Genomic DNA, 15,269 nt, shown 5'->3' on the forward strand with positions numbered 1-15,269 from the left:
CCCGACTAACTCTGCGTAATGTGATCAGTCGCCAAAATTTAATTTGGTTTTTTTAATTAACAGAATTTGAATTAATAATAATAATAATTTGTTTATTATTATTTGAAATTCTGGTATCAGATATAAGATGTCGAAGGTAATGTCACGACACTGATATCTGGTTATAAACAATGGATAATTAAACAGAATTGAAAAGCAAATCACACAAGCAATTGTTAACCCAGTTCGGTGCAACTCACCTACGTCTGGGGGCTACCAAGCCAGGAAGGAAATTCACTATAATAGAATTAGTTCAAAGACTATCCGTACACTTCACCAAGTTACAGTCTTTCTCACCTAATCTCTACCCGTGCAATTTCTACCTAAGCACTCTTAGATATGAGAACCCACTCACTTCCCTTACAATCACACACCCGTGATTTTAAACAACAATCCCTTGTGAAAAGAAAATACTTTTCAATTACAAACTCTTGATTTTACTTCACAGTTTCAATCAAGAAGACACACTCTTGATCTTGCTTTAAAGCTTTGATCAAGAAGACAAATTAGTCCAATTCAATCATCAATGGATGACTTGAATGACCTACAGACACAAACCCTAGCTCTCTCTCTAAATTTCGCTCAATCTTGGTTGTGTGTTCAAACAGGTTTTCTGAGTCCCTTTTTATAGAAACATTGGACATCTTGAAAACCCTAAATATATTTTCCAATCAAATCTTTTTATAATAGCTGTAAAGATCTTCCTGGAAAATAAACAAATCTGGTTGAAATCGCTGAAAGAATGCGCCAACTAGCCATATCTTCAATCAACCAATGATTGCCATTAATTGTGCAATCACAAAACACCAGACATTCATATTGAATGTTCTGTGTACAGGATGTCATGACATCGGGTCTGACATCTGGAAAAATCCTGCATAATCCATATTTCTTTTTATAGCAGGTACAACCATATCAGATATCATGACATTGTGTATGTCATCTGAAACAATCCTGCATGAACATGTCTTCCATTTAAGCTCCAGCAGGTACAACCAATATCAGAAGCCTTGTTATTTTATATGGCATTCTGAAACAATCCTGCTTGCATATGTTCTTTAACTCCAGCAGGTACATAGGATATCTTATGTTAAGACATCACAAATGACATCTTGTGAACACTCTTTGTTTTACCAAAATTACTGCCAACACTTAGAACCAACAAACTCCCCCTTTGGCAAATTTTGGCTAAAACATATATCTGTCCTTTTTGTTCACAAGGCAAACTATCAGCAGTTAAACCACATAACAGTAGTTTAATCAGTAGCAGAAGCAAAAAACAATTACTAGCTATGGCTACTAGTAATACACATATGCACAAGGGTACTTCTCCTCCCCCTAAATCTGTGCAGCAATCAACAGAATTACTAGTTATGGATGCAACTAGTAAGGGGTACTTCTTCTCCCCCTAAATCTGTGCATTCACCAAAAAACAGCTACTGAACTCCAGTACCTGTACCAGCCAGAATGTCATACTGACATCTGCTACAACAACAGCACTTGTGCACCTCTTTCAATAATAGTTGTCCTTCTGATCAGCCACATACAACTTCCATATCAAGCACTTCTCCCCCTTTTTAGTCAAAATTGACCAAAGGTGATCAATCAGACAAAATAAATGTCTATTAGCCTAGCAGAGAAAGTTAAAACAGATGTTATAACATTAAGCATGTTAAAACATAATATTCAGGAAGTACACACCATCATTATACACAGCAAAAAGCTGAGACAATGAACAAATCCAAGGAACTCATTAAGAGCCCTAAATATTACATAACAGGCATCAAGAGGACTGCCACAAAATACAAAATCAAACAAGACAACAGCCTTCCAAACAGCAGCCCAGCTTCCACCACACCTTCTAGCACCCCTCCAAGTCTTCAATACAGCCAGGGACAATTAATCAGAAGAAGAAGTATCTCTTTCACCTTCATCTTCATCTTCAGCTACACCTTCAGAGTCTTCTGAGCTTTCAGAACAGGATTGGGATCTTGTATTTGATTCCTTTCCAGCCTTTTCTCTGTCTTCCCTTTCCAGGCTACAAATGAGAACTTCTAAAGCTTCCTTTCTGGCCTTGGCCACCCTTATACCATTTTCCAATTCTTTGCAGGTCTCTTTTAGTTGGTCAATCAGACTTCCTTTGGATGCAGACTCCCTTCTGGCAGATGTCATGACATCATTGACATGACTTCCCTCAAACAGCTTGTAATGGATGGGCAAAGGGGATTTTCTCCTGCTTGGGATGTCACTTGTGCTCAGAATCCCTGGTTGTTGGCTCAGGATAATGCCACAAATAAGGGAGGGAAAGGCAATGGGTAACTTCACAACATTTTTAGAAGCATGTCTAATAGTTTGTTCAAATATGGACTTGCCAAAATCATAGTTAACCCTTGTTCCAATTGCATGAATGATCCTCCCAAGAGCAATGGAGATGGTAGAAATGTGATTAGTAGGTACCCAATTTGCAGATCCAATCTTATGCAAGATAGCATACTTAACAGTTAGTTTACTAGCTGAAAGGAGTTTCCTACTGGGCCATTCCTTAACTTGGCCAACTGTAATAATTCTACAGACCTCATTGTCTGTGGTCTCTAGATCTACCCCTTCATCAGTTCCTCTCCCTAGGAACTTGTTGATGATAGTAGGTGAAAGTCTCACACACTTACCTCTTACAAAAACTTTACAGCCCTCTCTGCTGCTTCTTTCATATATCTCCTCAGGGATGTTCACAACAAATTCTTTGACTAACCCCTCATAGCACTGAGGCAAAGCAGTCACAGTTTTCATAAGACCAGCTGTCTTAATTAACTCCATGACTTCCTTTACTTCACTTGCTTCTTTTCCCAATTCTCTTTCTACTGCTACCCTTCTTTGAGTCACAAACTTCCATTTGGCAGCACCTCCTTCCACGTGAAACGAGATATTGTCAAGATGAACAGCAGCCACTTTGTTTGGAGGCTTTCTTACAGGCTTCCTTTTAACAGGGGAAATGTCTGAGACATCATATTCGACATCCTCATCAGATTCAGAACTCTCACTCTCCTTCATCTTCCTGACCTCTACTTTACTCCAAGTCTTGGAGGGACCTATCCCAGCAACCCTTTTCTCCTTCCTACCTGTCCTTATCTCAGCCATACTCTTCCTTTTTCTCAGTCTATTAGCTACACTTGTTTTCACAAGATTGACCAACATGTCATCTTCTTCCTCAGACCCTTCTTCCTCAGGTGAGGGGTCCCTTCTGGACAGAGGAGTAAAAATGTCCTTAACTCCATGCTCTTCATTCAGTGTCCTAGTAACTAGGTTTCTTATGATGCGATCAGTAGAGTGCATATCCTCTTTATCAGGCGATTTTTCAGGAGTGTTACCTTGCTTAGCTCTAGCCATGGAAGGGGAGCTTGGAACATTACCTGATATCATACGCAGAGGAGTTACGTCAATCAAATCTTCATCTAAAAATTCCATGGAGGAAGTTCTAGTATGAAAGGACTTTGAGCTAGATGTTGACGGATGTTGAGACATGTTGTTGAACTTTTGAGAAAACTTTCTTTTCCCTAGCAGAGGTTCTTTGAGAAGTTTGATGAAGATGGAGAGAATTGTGTTCAGGAAGAGTGTGTTATTTCCAATACTAGGAGATGGTTCATTATTAATGTGCCTTTTTCTTTTCATTGGGCAGACAATATTTTTGTTGCCTTTTCCACTCCTCATTAATTGCCATATTTTCTCAAGAAACCAATCCCCTAATTTTCCCTTTTCATATTTCAGTTGAACAACATACCAATCCCTTGCAGTCTTGTTGGTTAGTTGCATTTCATGCTGTAGAACTATGAGTTTGTTTTCTACATATTTTCTACATGCGTGATGAAAGCAAGTGATGTACTTGGTCCAGTTGTGCTGAATATGATCTTTGGACAAGGGTGTACCATCCAGGCTGTCATAATATAATGTCATAACATCGAGTGTGACACTGTATCCAATTATCAGAATTTTCATCCAACTTGGTTGAGCATGCATTCATCTGATATCTTTTTAATTTCCTTTACACTCATAGTCCCTTGTGTCTCAGCAAAGCTCTTACTACCTTCAGACTTCATACCACCAGTCATGTGTTCAGGTGTTTGGGCCATCATGACCTTTTCTTCCTTGAGGTTTGGCATCCTTATCTGACACTTTTCCTTTCCCTTGAAGATTCTTCTTGCAACTGTACTTATCTTAAAGGGGTTATCCATTTGAGAGCTCCATATGTAGCAGTTGTTGTGGGTCCTGATTCCTTTCATAATTACTTCACTGTCTTTGTTCATAATCAGACATTCAGTTTTAGTGAAGATGATACTCAAACCTTGATCCCCTAGCTGACTGATGCTTATTAGATTTGAAGTCAAGCCCTTGACCAGTAGAATATTGTCAAGTTTAGGAACTCCAGGACACTCAAGCTTGCATATCCCTTTTATTTCACCTTTAGCTCCATCACCAAAGGTTACAAAGCTTAAGTCATGAGGGTGAAGATCAGTTATCAAGTCTGAGTTCCCAGTCATGTGTCTAGAGCATCCACTATTGAAATACCACTCTTCTTTGTGAGCCATTAGACTTGTAACATTAGTCTTAGGAACCCATTGCTTCTTGTTGATAGGCCTATGATGTTTGGGTCTGGGTTGTTAGTGAGTCTGTTGATGAACATGGCTAGGATAACCATACAGCTTATAACAGGAAGACCTAGAGTGTCCAGCTTTCCCACAGTATTGACATCTCCATCTTTGGTGTTTGCTCTTCTGATGATACTTATGAAAGGAGGTAGGGTAACCATACAGCTTATAGCAGAAGGACCTTGAGTGTCCAAATTTCCCACAGTAATGACATCTCCATCTTTGGTGTTTGTCTTTCTGTTGTTCTTTCTTCTGATGGTGTGACATATGATGTGACATCTTGGAACTGCTCTTACTATTGCTGAATTTAGTTTTAGCTTGAGGTTTGCAACCAGTGTAACTACTTTCAGCCTTAGTTTTATGGTACCCTAATCCAGATTTGACTCCTGTGATTTGTCCAGTTAGAAGAATCTTGTCTAAGGAATCAGATCCACTGTTCAACATCCTTACATACTTGGTTGTCTCTTCTAGTTTTGAGTTTAAGAGCACAACTTCAGTCTTTAGCTTGAAGATGGTTTCCACATGTTCTGCTTTTTCTTTTTCTAGTTGGACTATCTTCTGGCTCTCAACTTGTTGATCTTCATCTAGCTTGACCTTTAGAGCCACAGCTTCTGTTTTCAATTTGGAGATGGTTTCCAAGAATTCTACCTTCTCATTCTCAAGTTGAGTTATGTCTTTCTCCTGATTTAAAGACTGCTTGTTCAGCTCAACACTTTTCTGACACATCTCTCTGTAGGTAGAGGCCAATTCCTCAAAGGTTACCTCACCATCACTTGACTCTTCATCAGATTCCCATCTTCCTGTCAAAGCAGTCACAAGATTTGCAGCCTCTTCAGTATCACTCTCATCAGACCATGTGGCAGCAAGACTCATCTTCTGTTTCTTAAGGTAGGTTCCACATTCAGTCCTGATGTGTCCATACCCATCACATTCATAGCACTGAACCTCTTTTCCTTCTTTGGGCTTCTCATCTGTTCTTTCTTTTCTTCCAGCATTGTTGGATTTACTTATGTCAGACGAGATGTTCTTGACATTTGCCTTGGATCTGACATCCATTTTCTTTAACAGTCTGTTAAACTGTCTCCCCAGCATTGCAACTTCATTGACCCACTCTTTATCCAAATCTTGACTGTTTTCCTCTTCTGTGTTGGATATAAAGGCAATGCTCTTGGTTTTCTTTTCAGTTCCCTCAATCAATCCCATCTCAAAGGTTTGGAGGGAGCCAATTAACTCATCTACCCTCATGTTGGAGATGTCTTGAGACTCTTCTATGGCAGTCACCTTCATTGCAAATCTCTTAGGGAGTGACCTAAGTATTTTTCTCACCAACTTTTCATCTGTCATCTTCTCTCCCAGGGCTCCTGAAGCATTAGCTATCTCAAGGATACTCATGTGAAATTCATGAATGTTTTCATCTTCTTTCATCCTTAAGTTTTCAAACTTGGAGGTGAGCAGCTGAAGTCTAGACATCTTTACCCTAGAGGTGCCTTCATGAGTGACCTTGAGAATGTCCCAAGCATCTCTGGCCACTTCACAATTATTTACCAGCCTGAAAATATTCTTGTCTACCCCATTGAATATTGCATTCAAGGCTTTAGAGTTTCCAAGAGCAAGATCATCCTCCTCCTTGGACCATTGTTCTTCAGGCTTCTTCTCAGTGGTGGCTTCTCCTTCTTTAGTAATGACAGGATGCACCCAACCTGTTAGCACAACTTTCCAAGCCTTGTTATCAAGGGATTTCAGAAACGCTACCATTCTAGGTTTCCAATAGTCATAGTTAGAACCATCCAAAATTGGTGGCCTATGAACAGATCCTCCATATCTCTCCATTGTACCAGAAAGTATTGCCCCTAGATCTCACCCAGAACCAGAGCAGGATGCCTGCTCTGATACCAATTGAAATTCTGGTATCAGATATAAGATATCGAAGGTAATGTCACGACACTGATATCTGGTTATAAACAATGGATAATTAAACAGAATTGAAAAGCAAATCACACAAGCAATTGTTAACCCAGTTCGGTGCAACTCACCTACGTCTGGGTGCTACCAAGCCAGGAAGGAAATTCACTATAATAGAATTAGTTCAAAGACTATCCGTACACTTCACCAAGTTACAGTCTTTCTCACCTAATCTCTACTCGTGCAATTTCTACCTAAGCACTCTTAGATATGAGAACCCACTCACTTCCCTTACAATCACACACCCGTGATTTTAAACAACAATTCCTTGTGAAAAGAAAATACTTTTCAATTACAAACTCTTGATTTTACTTCACAATTTCAATCAAGAAGACACACTCTTGATCTTGCTTCAAAGCTTTGATCAAGAAGACAAATTAGTCCAATTCAATCATCAATGGATGACTTGAATGACCTACAGACACAAACCCTAACTCTCTCTCTAAATTTCGCTCAGTCTTGGTTGTGTGTTCAAACAGGTTTTCTGAGTCCCTTTTTATAGAAACATTGGACATCTTGAAAACCCTAAATATATTTTCCAATCAAATATTTTTATAACAGCTGTAAAGATCTTCCTGGAAAATAAACAAATCTGGTTGAAATCGCTGAAAGAATGCGCCAGCTAGCCATATCTTCAATCAACCAATGGTTGCCATTAATTGTGCAATCACAAAACACCAGACATTCATACTGAATGTTCTGTGTACAGGATGTCATGACATCAGGTCTGACATCTGGAAAAATCCTGCATAATCCATATTTCTTTTTATAGCAGGTACAGCCATATCAGATATCATGATATTGTGTATGTCATCTGAAACAATCCTGCATGAACATGTCTTCCATTTAAGCTCCAGCAGGTACAACCAATATCAGAAGCCTTGTTATTTTATGTGGCATTCTGAAACAATCCTGCTTGCATATGTTCTTTAACTCCAGCAGGTACATAGGATATCTTATGTTAAGACATCACACATGACATCTTGTGAACACTCTTTGTTTTACCAAAATTGCTGCCAACACTTAGAACCAACATTATTGTCTTGTGGTGATCGGTTATGACCTTAATTTTCCTTTATTTTGTTTTGGGATTTTAAAATATGACCTGCGTGTCGTGCCTCTCTTTTAATCTCTTAATGTAACTTCTTTTCTCATCTCACTCCCTCGTATGTAAAACGAGTTTCTTTTATGTAATATAATGTTATGAAGTAAGAGAAGAATACAATATCAAAGGAGGACAACCTTGAAGATCTTGTTTGGAGAAGCTTAGATCATTATTAGGTTAGCTTAGGTTCTCTCATTGGCTTGGGAGAACAATTGCGCTAGAGCCATAACATTTTCATTTTGTATGTATGTTGATGCATGTGAGAGACGATTTATATGATAAATAAGCCGGTGAGATCAGAATAATTGCAAATTCCTTCAAATTAAATATTAAGTTTATATTTTCCAAGTTTTAGCACTTATCAAGACTAGTATCAAATAATGTTGGTTTCGCCTATGCGAGGTGCATATTCTATATTAGTAAGGTGCGATGGGATAATTGTAATATTCAATTGCTAAAACAATGGGTCAAACTTAACTAAACAAATTATAATAAGATTATATATGTTTTGAAGCAATAGTTGGAAATGATCCATATGATGGATTTGAATAAGGAGTTATTCACCCAACTAAAATATTCGAGAATTGTATTAGATACACTTGGAAGGAGTTCCTACCTAAATAACCTAGTTTTATGTAATCCGCCTACGCGGACTTAAAACAAAGTGAAAAGTGGATCTCGACCCACTAGAAAATCTTCCAACGAGATTTCCCGAATCAAATGGTGAGGGTCATTTGTTTTGAGTAAAATAGTGGGAGCATATTTAATTAAAGGCCTAATTAAATATGTTATTTTAGTGATACTTATATTTTCATTATTTTTCATGTAGATTACCATGACAACAAACACCTCTAACAATATTTTACGATCAATCCTTGATAAAGAAAAATTGTCTGGGATTTTTTTTTTGGATTGACACCGAAATCTGAGGATTATCATCAAACATGATAGAAAGTTGTATGTCTTGGAGAAACTTGTTCCTGAAGAGGAACCTCCTAGTTCTGCACCTAAGGCAGAAAGAGATGCTTATAAGAAGCATGTCGATGATGCCAATGAAACTGCTTGTCTCATGCTAGCTACCATGAACTCAGAGTTGCAAAAGCAACATGAGAACATGGCAACGTTCGATATGATCGAACACCTGAAGATGCTCTATCAAGAACTGAAAATGCATGAAAGGTTTGAAGTTTCGAAAGCACTTTTTCAAGGCAAGTTAGCTGAGGGGACCTGATCAGTGCATTTTGATGCACATTCTTCTATAATTCTACTTATGAATTTATCTAGTTTATTTTGCTTATTTTAATATTTTATTATGTTTTTAGATTTAAGTTCATGTTTGCCTTTAATCTATTTTCGCTTTCTATTTTCAGTTTTAGTTGTTATTTGATACCTGTCCATTATTCTGATCATAACTTGAGCTACGGGATGCCGTTTTGCAAGTTCTAACATGAGTTGGAAAGCTAAGAGAAAGAGCTACAACTTTTATGTTAAAGCCAAAAGCTGATTCAGAGTGTAGACGTCTCAAATAATTTGTTGAAGTTTTGTATTTTAGGAAATATTTTCTTTTGGGCCATTTGTTGGGCCGAATTTAGGTTTTCCGGCCCAGTTTGAATTATAAGTGAAACCCTTATTCTGTTTAAAAGGGAAGCCGCGGTACTATAGCAAATACACATTATTCACGATAACTTTTTGCTTTTGTGCGATCATGAAGAGCAACTAATCTTCTAGAGTCAATCTGCTGTAACCGAATTTCCAAGGCTTTGTGGTTTTTATTCTATCAATTTAATTTTGTTCTCTTTCAATTCTATTCTATGAAATTTCATTTGCTTAATCTGTATTTTATGGAATGATTTTGATTAAATTCGTATGATTGCATTCCTAACTATTAATCGCCGTTTTCGTCGCTTTGTCGTTAAATTGCGTTTGTAAATCGTGTTTGCTTAATTCACGATTGTATTTATCCGTTTTCTTAATTCAGAATATAGGAATATAAATCTGTCATATATCTATTGTGCTTGTCAATCGAATTTGAATCGAATAGAGATCGAAACCGCTTAGAGAATTGGTAGGTAAAAACCAGTGATTAGCCGGAAACCGAAAACACTAGATTGACTTATTTTATAATCACTTATTTTAATCACTTTTTTTGCTTTGTTTTCTAAATCGACCACTAAAATATAAACCCCCTTAAATCAATTTCATTAGGTTAACAATAATACAAGAATCCTTGCGATACGATACTCGAGTTGTCGCTTCCGTTAAACTACAGTTTTCTAATTACTCGTTTTGACCCGTGTGCGACAGCAGATCAAATTGGCGCCGTTGCCGGAGACTCTTGTAGATTTTAACCATTATTATAGTCTAACCATTATTAAAGTCATAGGTGTTATGTTTTAATATTTTTTGCTCTAACTTTCTTGCGTTCTGATCTTTTCGCGTTTTAGGATAAAAAAATCTATTTTAAAAAAAAACGCCTCAGATTATTCTGATTCTTTTTCGATTAACTAGGAAAAAATTAAGGATCAAGAGTCTTTATTTAGGGACTAAATAGTGAAAGTCGTCCTAAAAACCCGAAATTCCTTATTTTTCTATTTTTTATGATTTTTTTCTTTCTGTTTTGATAGTTTCAGAAAATTCCGAAAAAATTCTCAAAAATTTTAATTGACGTTATTAGATTAATTTTTGTGTTTTTGTATTTTTTTCCTTTTATTTTAATAGTTTTTTTCGTATTTCAATTGTTTTTTCTTAATATGGACACTATCGGTATTTTCCTATTTGTTGCTGCATTGCTGAATTAGTTATGTGTTTTCTCATTGTTTGTTGATTTTTTTCTATTGAGTTTAATATGGCTGACCAAAGAACTCTGAGAGAACTTGCTGCTCCTGATATGAATTATAATGGTTTATGTATTGAATATGCTGATGTTACCGTTCCTTTTGAGTTGAAATATGGTTTAATACACTTGTTGCCAAGGTTTAGTGGCCTTGCAGGTGAGGATCCACATAAGCATCTTACAGAATTTCAATTTGTTTGCTCTACACCATTGAGACCTGAAGGAATCACCGAAGATCACATCATGCTGAGAGCCTTCCCATTTTCACTACAGGGTGCTGCCAAGGATTGGTTATGTTATATTGAGCCGAATTCTGTAACAACTTGGAATGATTTGAAGAAAGTCTTCCTTGAGAGATACTTTCCTGCCTCCAGGGCTGCATCAATCCAAAAAGAAATATGTGGTATTAGACAGGGAAATGAGTCATTAGTTGAGTATTGGGAGAGATTCAAACAATTAGTATTCAGCTGCCCTCAACATCAGATTACCGAACAACTGCTTATTCAGTATTTCTATGAGGAATTGTTACCAATAGATAGAAACATTCTTGATGCTGCTAGTGGTGGAGCACTTGCCGATAAAACTCCAGTTGCTGCCAAAGCCCTGATTGAGAACATGTTACTCAACTCCCAACAGTTCACAACCAGAAATAATTATATGGTCCAAACAAAAGGTGTGAATGAGATTAAGGTTTCCTCTTCCAACAAGGCTCTAGAAGTCAGAATTGAAGAGCTTACTTCTTTAGTGAAACAAATGGCAGTGAGTAAATATCAAACAACAAAGTTGTGTGGTATTTGTACTTCTAATGAACATCCAACTAACACATGTCTTATTATTCAAGATGAGTCGGTCACTTAGTTGCCTCAAGCATATGCAACTAACTTTTTCAACCAAAGCAACAATCAGAAAGGATACAACATTCATGACTTGCCCACCAACAAATATCATCCCAATTGGATGAACCATCCAAACCTTCGATATGGAAACCAACATCCCACCCAACAACAATTAGTCATACCCCTTCCACAACCACAGACCACTCCCCAAGTCTCCACCTCTGCACCTCCCAGACCTTCATTAGAGGATCTTGTCAAGAAAATGGCTGTGAACAATCTCCAATTTCAGCAACGAACAGATTCCAGTATTCAGACTTTGCAGACACAGATTGGACAGCTTTCCACTTCAATGAATGCCATGCAGCAAGCCCATGGATCAAACCAACTTCCTACCCAAAAAATTATGAATCCAAAAGGCCCTAATGCTAATGTGAGTGCAATTTCCTTGAGATCTGGAAAGGTAATAGAACCAGCCCCAGAAAAAAATAAAAAAAATCTTGAGGTAACACCTGAACCTTCTTCTGTTGTGATAGAAACTGAACCCTCTGTTGTGGTAGAAACTGAAAAAGAAAAAGAGAAAGAGTATGTTCCACCAGTTCCCTTCCCACATAGAATACTGAAAAATAAAAGGACTAGTGATGGAGACAAGGAGAGAGAGATTTTAGATGTGTTCAGAAAAGTGGCGGTAAACATTATGCTTCTTGATGTTATTAAGCAGGTTCCAAAGTATGCAAAATTTCTAAAAGACTTGTGCACAAGTAAGAAAAGGTTGAAGGGCAATAAGAGTGTAAATTTGGGACGAAACATTTTAGCCCTTATCCAGCCTAAACATTCACCTGAAAAAGCTATTGTTTCATCCGTCAATCAAGCCATACCCCAAAAGTGTAAGGATCCAGGAACTTTTGCTATTCCATGTACCATTGGGGATAGTAAATTCGACAATTGCATGTTTGATTTGGGAGCAGACATTAATGTTATGCCTACTTCTATTTATAATAACCTTGATCTTGGTCCTTTACAGCATACAAGTTTAATCATTCAACTAGCGAACAGAAGTAATGCTCGCCCTATTGGAGTAGTGCAAGATGTGCTTGTTCAAGTTAATGACTTGATTTTTCCTGCAGATTTCTACATTCTGGACATGTATGGAGAAACAAATTCAAGCAGATCGCCCATCATTTTAGGCAGACCGTTCATGAAAATGGAAAAAACAAAAATTGATGTCGACGATGGAACCATGTCCATGGAATTTGGTGACATTGTCGCAAAATTTAACATTTTCGATGCCATGAAACATCCCTTAGAGGAGCATTCTGTTTTTCATATTCAATTGATCTCTGAGTTGGTTGATGACACTTTTTCTGAATTGTTTTCACTTGATTTTCCATCTCTATCTGGGTTTGATAATGTTTATTCATGTGATGATTCTACTGACACTAACCTTTGTGTTGTTTGTGCTGAGATTGATGATGTCTTGCAGGGTGATAGTATAAACAAAGTTGTTTATGTGGCTGGAGCTTTTGACATTTCGGCTGCCCCAAACATACCATCCATTGAACAACCACATTCTTTAGAGCCTAAACCACTTCCCGAGAATTCATATTATTCATCAAAGCTTCAACTTAAGCAGAAATATAAGAAGGGAATTGGATGGACCTTAGCTGACACTCATGATATTAGCTCATCCATATGTATGCATAGGATCTCACTTAAAGATGAAACAAAATTAGTGAGGCAGCCCCACAATCCTTTAATTCTGGATGTTGTGAAAAAGGAGATCACTTTCACGTGCCCATTCAACACTTTTACTTATCGAAGATACTTTTTTTATCCTGGAATACAAGGCAAATGCACTAATCAAAGTTTCAAGGTCAATGGACACTACCCAAAGCTACTCCATGAGAACCCGACTTTGGAAGAAGAGACTGTAGAAGAGCTCTCTTTGGGAAAGGTGCTTATGCGATCATTTATCCGCCTTGACTCCTCGGGAGTGTTCTTTCCTTTCTCTCACTCTTATTTTATATGTATGCTCTTTCATTGAGGACAATGTATGTTTTAAGTGTGGGGGAGGGAACCATTTATTTGTTTTGTTTTCAGTTTTTCTCTGTTTTGGTTTTTGTTTGCTTTCTTAAAAAAAATTGCATTCTTTTTCCTTTGGTTTTTGAGTTACAATTATGAGTATTTTTCTTAGTTCTCTTGACTAAAGTCTTGTGGTGTGATGTGAAAAATATGTTGTGCATTTTTAGTATGATAGGTAGGACTAGACTCTAAATTGTATATCTTTAGTAGTAGATCATTAACCCTGGTGAGCTTTGAGCCTTATATGGATAACATACAAAAATCCATCTCTTTCTTTCTTGTGTGGTTCACTCATGTCTGTTGGTCTCTAGAACTTGAATAGACTCTTGTTGATGTTGTTGTTTACTTGTGCACACTAATATGATAAAGGCAATTTTTTTTAGCCAGATAGCCAAAAAGTCAACCCTAAAATAATTGCATCCCTTGTTTGAAACCCCATTGAGCCTAATATCCTTTTTTTAATTTAAAACTCATTACAAGCCGAGAAGTGAAAAACAATGTTATCACCCTATTCAAAGGGTTGAAAGAGTCTTGTTTGGAGTTGTGTGGGGTTGGATAATTATATTTGTAATATTTCAAAAGTTGGCAGAAAAAGAAAAAAAATAGAAAAGAAAAAAAAGGAATGAAAAAAATAGAAGGATGCCAATTAACATATACTCCTTATAAAAAAGAAAAAAAGAATAAAAAGAGAAAGGAGAAGAGAAAACAATTGCTATAGAGTTGTTGAAGTGAATGAAATCTTTTGTAAATTCAACTCCCGCAGTTTCTTTCAAGTCTCTTTTATCTCTTTGAATTTTAGCCTAGTCCCTTAGGATTTATCTCACCCTTACCTTGGCCACGTTACAACAAAATAAAAGTATTTTCAAGTTTATGGTAGTACTAATTTTCATGTTGTGCTTTGAGTGTAAACAGTTAATCTAAACACTTGAGAGTTGAGTGAATTATATCCTGTGAGGATCTTACTGCTGTTGATGTACTTTTTGGTAATCTGTTTTTCTATCTGCTTTGAATGTTACGAAGAGTTGCTTACTAACACCATATTCTTGAAGCTTAAACTTAGAATTATTCTTATACCTTGTATCTTGAAAACTTTTGGAAGTGCATGCTCTGTTTTCTTTCCTTTTGTTTTGAAATTGTAATTTTGCTCGGAGTGCAAAAGTTCAAGTGTGAGGGAATTTGATCAGTGCATTTTGATGCACATTCTTCTATAATTATACTTAGGCATTTATCTAGTTTATTTTGCTTATTTTACTATTTTATTATGTTTTTAGATTTAAGTTCATGTTTGCCTTTAATCTATTTCCGTTTGTTATTTTCAGTTTTAGCGGTTATTTGATACATGTCCACTGTTCGGATCATAACTTGAGCTACGAGATGCCATTTTGCAAGTTCTGACATGCGTTGGAAAGCTAAGAGAAAGAGATATAACTTTTATATGCTCAATATTATTGGGTATATGGAGAACCTTGAGAGGTTGGGGTTTCCCCTCGGAAAGGAACTTGCGACTAATTTGATATTGCAACCGTTGCCAGATAGATTCAGTCAATTTGTCCTTAATTTCAATATGAATGATATGGATAAATCTCTTCCTGAACTGCTAGCCATATTAAGAACTGTTGAGCAGAATCTAAAGTCAAAAGGGAAGTCCATTCTGATAATCGAAAATGGAAAGAGACAGAACAAAAGACCTGCCAAGCATGGTGATAAAGGGAAAGGCAAGAAAGTTGCCAAACCCAAACCCACAGCTCCTGCTTTGAAGCCTAGTGGAGGAATAG

The 15,269-nt window shown here is 37.0% G+C and overlaps 2 protein-coding genes across 2 annotated transcripts; both read left to right on the forward strand.

The window, feature by feature from the left end:
* The first annotated feature begins 10,633 nt into the window (after window positions 1–10,633).
* LOC127130360 (uncharacterized) lies at window positions 10,634–11,437 on the forward strand. The gene has a single exon (XM_051059383.1). It carries the CDS (start codon window positions 10,634–10,636, stop codon window positions 11,435–11,437), a length of 804 nt encoding a protein of 267 aa, XP_050915340.1.
* A 240-nt stretch (window positions 11,438–11,677) lies between these two features.
* LOC127130361 (uncharacterized) lies at window positions 11,678–14,819 on the forward strand. The gene is made up of 2 exons (XM_051059384.1): window positions 11,678–12,514; window positions 14,814–14,819. Exons 1-2 carry the CDS (start codon window positions 11,678–11,680, stop codon window positions 14,817–14,819), a joined length of 843 nt encoding a protein of 280 aa, XP_050915341.1.
* Window positions 14,820–15,269: the final 450 nt, after the last annotated feature.

The sequence above is a fragment of the Lathyrus oleraceus genome, chromosome 3 (assembly GCF_024323335.1).
Source record: "Lathyrus oleraceus cultivar Zhongwan6 chromosome 3, CAAS_Psat_ZW6_1.0, whole genome shotgun sequence".
Taxonomy (NCBI): domain Eukaryota; kingdom Viridiplantae; phylum Streptophyta; class Magnoliopsida; order Fabales; family Fabaceae; genus Lathyrus; species Lathyrus oleraceus.

What these genes read in the sequence shown, in the direction of transcription:
- LOC127130361 (XM_051059384.1), top strand. Translation starts at nt 11,678, where the DNA reads ATGGCTGTGAACAATCTCCAATTTCAGCAACGAACAGATTCCAGTATT.
- LOC127130360 (XM_051059383.1), top strand. Translation starts at nt 10,634, where the DNA reads ATGAATTATAATGGTTTATGTATTGAATATGCTGATGTTACCGTTCCT.